Genomic DNA, 6,803 nt, shown 5'->3' with positions numbered 1-6,803 from the left:
CCCCCCTATCCTTACCACGCATCTTGTCTCCTCATATATTTCTTTTACTCTTTCTATCAGTACATCACTGATACCCCTTCTCCTCATCATTTCCCATAATACCTTCCTATCTATTTTATTAAACGCTCCTTTTAGGTTTATAAAAAATGCCCACACCTTCTTCTTCTCCTTTAGTCTTCTTCCTACTAGGTGTTTTAAGATCTTAATATTTTCTATTGTTCCTCTTCCTTTTCTAAATCCTGCCTGCGTTCTGCCCCATCCTCTTTTCTCGTCTAGCTCTTTCACCAACTTTTTATTTAAAATGTTCGCATATATCTTATACGCAGTGCTTGTAAGCGTGACACCCCTGTAATTCCCTACCACATTTTTATCCCCTTTTTTCCATATCGGAACTACCACTCCTATTCTCCATTTTTCTGGGAATCCCTCTCCCTCCCAAATCTTTCTATAAATTTCCTCTAACTTTACACTTACTTTACCTCCCCCCATCATCCATGCTTCATTTCTTATCCCATCAATCCCTGCCGCCTTACCCTTCTTTAATCTTTTTATTTCTAATCTTATTTCCTCTCGACTTATCCCTTCGTCTTTTCTAACTTCATTCAGTCTTTCTCCTTTTTCTACCGTTTTCTCGTCAACTCCCTCTAATGCTGTCTTAAAATACTCTACCCACTCCGTCCTTTTAATTTCCTTACTTATTCCCTCCTTTTTCTTCCTTCTCCTATTTATAAATTCCCATGCCTGTGCTTCTGTTGTAATCTTTTCTATCTCTCTCTCCTCAAGCTTCTTATGCTCTACTTCTTTCTTTTCACATATATCCCTATATTCCCTTCTTTTTTTCACAAATTCCTCATATCCCGACTTCCTTCTCCTATATCTTCTCCCCGCCCTATTAACCTCTCTCTTTTTCTCCCTACACTCTCTATCCCACCATGGTACCCAGCCTACCTCTTTCCTTCCCCCTCTCCTCTTCATTTTAGGTGCTCTTTTCATTACTTCTTCCATTTCTTCCCATCGTCCTTCCCCCTCTCCTTTTTCCCACTCTACGTCCTCTATATTTTTCCTAAATATTTCTATGCCCTCCTCTGACCAATCCTGTATCATCTCTGCCTCGCTCTCTTTTTCCTTCTCCTGCCTTGTATATTCCTTTCCTAACTCTATCATTATTGGCTGGTGATCTGATTCTGCCCTGCACCCTATTTCAAAACATCTAATTTTCTCTTCTGCCTCCAAATTTACAATTCCATAATCTATCACTGATTTCCCTCCCGCTTTTTCAAACGTCCACTCTCCTTCTTCATCCCCTTTTTTCCACCCATTTAGTATCAACCATCCTCTTTCTCCTACTACCTTAACCAACTCACACCCTTGTTTATTTAACACTTCATCTTTCGACCTCCGTTCTTTGCCATTTTCTCCTTTTTCTTCGCCAATCTGGTCACAAAAACCCCCTTCCTTACCAATTCTTGCATTAAAGTCTCCTACTATTATCATATTTTCTTCTTCCCTCTCTCCTATCATCTCTTTTAATCTATCTAATTCTTCCTTACTTCCCTCTTTGTTATAGAATGTAACAATTCTCCACCTCTCCTTATCTACAACAACCTCTCTCTGCTGTATCCCTTCTACTTCCTCTTCAATTCTACTTCTTTCCTCTATTTCATTCCTTATCCCCATTATTATCCCTCCCATCGCTCTACCTCTTTTCTTTTCCCTCCTTGCTGGCTGACATTTCCATCTCCATCCATCTGGCATTTTTCTTTTATCTTCCCCCACCCAGCTTCTTCCACCCATGTCTCAGTCAAACCAATCACATCGTAATCTTTCAAAAAATCCCAAAAATCTTCATCTTTTCTCTTTAATCCTGCGATGTTCCAGAATACCCCTTTTATACTTCGTTTCTCTCCCTCTTCCGTTGCTTTTCCCTTCTGTTTCCCCCCCTCTCTCTTTTTAACCCAATTGTGAGCACGCTTGCTTAAAAAATCTTTTCATTCATACACTTGCGCTCTTCACTCCACACATATTCTTTACCATTCATCCATGCTTTCCCAAAGCCCACTTTTACTCGCCTACCTCTCTCTTTCTCTCTCTTCGCCCAAAGTCTAATCTCCTTCTGTCTTTCTCTTTCATCCTTCGTTAAATCATCGTCTACATATATTTTCGTACCTGTCAATTTATTTCTCCTAATCATGATCTCCTTTTTATCATCCAAACTATTAAGTTTCACAAGCAGCACACTCTCATTCGTTCTATCATTCATTCTATCATTCATTCTATTCCCTATCTTGTAAACTTCTCTTATTTTTATTTCTTTATCTAACCCCCCTAATTTTTTCAAAACCCCTACAGCAGCATCTTTCATATTTCCCCCCTCTACCTCTACACCCCGCATAACTACATTTAGTCTTCTATCTCTTCTTTCTTGATCATCTCTTCTTTTTTCTATTTCTTCCACTCTTTTCTTCAAATCTGCATTTTCTTCTTTGAACTTCTCCATCTTTTCCCTTTCCTCCTCCTTAAATTTCTCAAATTCTAATTTTATTTGCTTCATCTCTTCTTTTAATTCTCTTCTTATTATCTTCATCATATCATCTTTATGCCGCTGCAGTTGTCTTTCCATCATTTTTTCTATCTCCTCTAAATTCGCCATTTTCTTCTCCTCTGAATTTCCCTGCTGTTCTGGCGATTTTCCTGCCTTTCCTTCCTTCTTTCGTTTCGCGGCTTGCTGTTCGCCTTCACTGTCTTCCGACTCACGCGCTCTGCCCCTTCTCGAGAACCACGAGCTTGGAATGCTCGCTACACTGCTATCCCTCCTTTCCCTTCCTAGCAGCTCCGCTTTCGTGGGTCTTCTTCTCTTCCCCGCTCCCTTCTCTCCACTCGTATTTCGCCTCTGACGTTCACCGTCGTCGCCGTCCTTCGATCTTGTTCCCCACTCCTCCCCTGACTGTACCCACCTTTCCGCTCGGCTACTACTAGACTCTTCCGTGGCTAGGAAGGTTCCTTCTCTCTCTTTCTCCAAACTCTCGCTCATTCCCCACTCCCGAGACGCACTCGCGCTTCGTGACGTTCTATCCCTGCTTATTCTTCTCCGACTCTCACCGCGCCTCTTCCCCCCTTTTCTTCCGTCACTTCCCTTTGCTTCGCACTTGCGCACCTCGGTTTTTCTGCCACGTGCGCCGAGCCTAATTACTTTTTACCTTCCGACTTATGCAAGGCTCACCCAATGCACTCCTTTTGTCCACTCCTTCTTTTATGCACCCAATACAGGCTTTCAGGCCACCTGGATCACGATGTTCTCGGTTGGAGCTATGACAGTTGTAGGTTAGGTTCCCCTTGGTCCGTCTTCTTTTTCCACAATTAGCCCGCTTCCTGATGGAGCGAGCTACTTTTTGCCTAGCTCTCGGTTTAACGACTCTCGTCCCTATAACAAAAACTCCCCGCAGGGCAATTCCTCTGCAGCTACGAAATCTTTAATTTTCCTCACGAAGTGCACAGAATACGTCTTCTCTGTAACTCACCTCGACCGGAAGTCCCACTGCGGATAATACCGTCCCTCCATCTCCGGAATGACTGGCGAGAATGAAGAAAGTACAGATGTGCTGAAAAGGGTCATCGAACGGCTTGTCCACAAGATCCTGGCACGTCAGCTAGAAAAGGAGGACACCAAATTAATGCCCCCAACAGACGGGGAAGGAAGCGAAGGAGGGACGCGTCCTCACCGGAAGAAGGCGCAGGAGAATCCGCGGACCGCTGTCACGGGCCGGGCGGTATCCTTGGTCGTCGGTCGTGCCGACCCAGGGTCCTGGGATGGAACCGGGAGCACCTCGGGTATCTCACGAAAAGACTCCCGGGTGGCCGGGGCGAGTAAGAAAGAGGGGACCGACTCGGTTACTGCTAAAGCATGGACGACGGTGGAAGGCCGAAGGGGGCGGGTGGGGGCCCGGAAAGGGACCACGCCTGACCACCCCCCCGCAAAAGGCCGACGCGAGGATGAAAAGGGGAAAACCCGAAAGTGTAATAAGTTTGACAGGTGGGCGCGCAGGAGCTAGGGGAGCCCGCGGGAAAAACAACCTGACGGAGCTTTCTTGAGGGGAGTCAAAGTCCGGCCGCCACGCTGCGCGGCCGTCATGGTAATGGCTCTAAAGATCGGCGACGTCCGGCGATCCCCTGCTGGGATGGGTGCCGTTTGAGTGTGCTGTCCAGTTGTGGCCGCGAAAAGAATCGCGGAGCTGGGCAGAATCACCGTTGGATGGGTGAGTGCGCGAGTGCAACTTCTGCGGCCGAGGCCCTTGCAATGCTATCGCTGCATAGAGCTGGGCCACGTGCGGCGAGGCTGCACGAACCCGGTGTACAGATCGGGGACCTGTTACAGATGTGGCAGCACCGGGCATCTCGCCACCTTTTGCGAGCTGCCCGGCCTGTAAGGAGAGAGACTTGCTCGCCGAGCATCGCATCGGCGCGATCGGGAGCTGTGCGGCGATCCAAGCAGCCGGGAGGAAGAAAAAGACGGTGGCCACCGGCCGCGGCTCCACACGTGGTGGAGCTGCGGCTGGCGGGACCGTCATACCCTCGTCCACGACACCGGCAAAGACGTCGGGCGAGGGCGAGATGACAACGAAGATCGTGGTGATGATCACCACGATGGATCCCCCATCCGTCCCATGGATGTTGACGCCGCGGAGGAGGCGGACGCGGCGAAGACGCAATATCAGGAATAGGCGTCTGGCTCTTGCAAGCAAACCTGAACTATTCCTCGGGGGGACAGTACATGTTCGTCCAGTACTCTCCTGGAGAGTGGTTCAGGTCTGGGAATAATCGCGGACCCGTACGTTGTCCCGTGCTGGCTGGGCGACGATTGGGAGTCTGTCGCGATTGTCTGGAGCAGCGTGAATAGCTCTCCACCGTTTTCCATGGTGAGGGTGGAGGAGGGTTTATCCTAATAGAGTGGGGTGACCTCTTAGTGATGGTGTGCTATCTCGTACCCAGCCTCCCAATGGTAGATTACGAGGAGCGATTAGAACGGATGGGGGAGTGCCTTCGTAGGCACCTCCCCTGTCCCATACTTGTGGGGGGAGGGGACTTTAACGCCCACTCGGCGTTATGGGGATCCCCCCACATTAAGTAGGGGTAGAGAGGTGGAGGGGTGGACGGCAACCCTTGACCTCTGTCTCCTTAATCGGGAGGTCACTTTACTTTTTCGGGTAGCGTGGGGAGTCCATCGTGGACCTCACGTGGGACCTCACGCTTGCGATGGACAGGATGAGTGGCTGGCGCTTAACCCCCCCGGCCGCCTCGGTGACCATCACCTGGTCGAGATGATCGTGACCACAGCTCGCGCGCCGGTCCTCTCCCTGCCAGACTCTTAGCAGCGGGAGGAGAGGACGGAGAGGGAACGTCCCCGTTGAAAGCTCTCCGCGCTGGACCCCGACGACCTGCTAATCTCATTGGAGACTGCGACGTGGGCGGAGGGGTCGGGCGATGAGACCGCAGTAGAGGATGGGGCGAGGTGGCTCCGGGTAGCGTTGACCGATGCGTGCGACACTGCCATGCCTCGAAGTCGCCCGGCGCCGCTCCGCTCTACCTATTGGTGGTCAACGGGCTTGGCGGAGCTCCGCCAGCCGTCATAGTGGCGAGGCGCGCTCATCTCCGCATGAAACAGTGACAGCGCGCGACGGAAGGTGGCCCGTGCGCATAATGCTCTGCGGGAGATCCGTGGAGTGCTGCGCCTGGCCATCCGAAATGCCAAGCGTGGAGAGCCCTTCTGGCTACAATCAACACGAGTCCCTAGGGGTAGCCGTATAAGTTGGTCCTGCGGAAATTGCGATCATGGACGCCCCCAGTGACCGAGGTGTTAAACCACGGCTACTGACGGAAGTCATGGACACTCTCTTTCCCGTAACTAGGGCTTTGGGGATCCCGCCGTACTCGGGCTGTCCCTCGGACTGGAGAGAGAACCTGCTGGAAATCAGCGCCGTGGAGATGACCCGGACGGTGAACCGACTGAGTGATCGCTTGAGGGCACCGGGACTGGACAGAGTGCAGGGAGGGAAGTTGAAACGGTTTTTCAGCCTCTGCCTCAGCCAGGGACGTTTCCTCCGTGTGTGGAAGATTGCGTATTTGGTGCTCCTTCGCAAGCAAGGGCGCTTCGTGGGGGAGCCATCGACCGATCTGCTTACTGGACGACATCGCAAAGCTACTCGAACGCGTAGTGGCGGAGCGAGTCGTCCAGCACTTGTTCATGGAGAGCCCGGATTTATCACCGGGGCAATACGGTTTCCGTTCAAGGCCGTTCCACCGACGATGTTATTCGTCAGGTGCGATCTCTGACAGGGGCCATAACCACCGATGGGAGGGTCGCGTTGGCGGTGTCATTAGACATTGTCAACGCGTTTAATACCCTCCCGTGGGGCAGAATCGTGGAAGAGCTACATGCGCACAATGTGCCGGCATACTTGATCGCCATTATCAGCGATTATTTCAGAGACAGGGCGTTGGAGTTCTGCTGCAAAGGAGGATACTGGTGCAGTAGCTCTGGTGCGGTGTTTCGCAGGGATCCGTCCTGAGTTCGCTCCTGTGGAACATCGCGTACGACGCGGTCCTTTCCCCCGGGGGGCGCTTTCCCCCGGCTGCCACCTGGTCTGCTACGCGGACGATATCCTCATGATGACCGAGGGAAGGGATTGGGACGCGGCGGTTATGAGCGCCAACATCGCGGTGCAATGCGTGTTGCGCTCCATAGAGGGACTGGGGCTGAAGGTATCTTCCCACAAGACAGAAGCGTTGTTTCTGCACAACGTGGCTTG

General features: G+C 50.9%; 2 protein-coding genes across 2 annotated transcripts in view; both read right to left on the bottom strand.

Moving 5' to 3' along the window:
• Positions 1–1,677, bottom strand: part of LOC108754376 — a 10,282-nt gene extending 8,605 nt beyond the window's left edge. Inside the window, exon 1 of the mRNA XM_018496629.1 lies at positions 16–1,677. Within this exon, the coding sequence (XP_018352131.1) occupies positions 16–1,677 (1,662 nt within the window). The remainder of the gene's footprint in view (positions 1–15) is intronic.
• Positions 1,678–1,679: 2 nt separating this feature from the next.
• On the bottom strand, positions 1,680–3,031 carry LOC108754375 (DEAD-box ATP-dependent RNA helicase 42-like). The gene is made up of 3 exons (XM_018496628.1): positions 2,547–3,031; positions 2,032–2,213; positions 1,680–1,864 (listed from the first exon to the last, which is right to left on the bottom strand). Exons 1-3 carry the CDS (start codon positions 3,029–3,031, stop codon positions 1,680–1,682), a joined length of 852 nt encoding a protein of 283 aa, XP_018352130.1.
• Between the last annotated feature and the right edge of the window lie 3,772 nt (positions 3,032–6,803).

Source organism: Trachymyrmex septentrionalis, unplaced genomic scaffold (assembly GCF_001594115.1).
Source record: "Trachymyrmex septentrionalis isolate Tsep2-gDNA-1 unplaced genomic scaffold, Tsep1.0 scaffold797, whole genome shotgun sequence".
NCBI classification, from domain to species: Eukaryota; Metazoa; Arthropoda; class Insecta; order Hymenoptera; family Formicidae; genus Trachymyrmex; species Trachymyrmex septentrionalis.
Note: the sequence above shows the minus strand (reverse complement) of the source record. Positions and strands in the feature narration are given on the sequence as shown.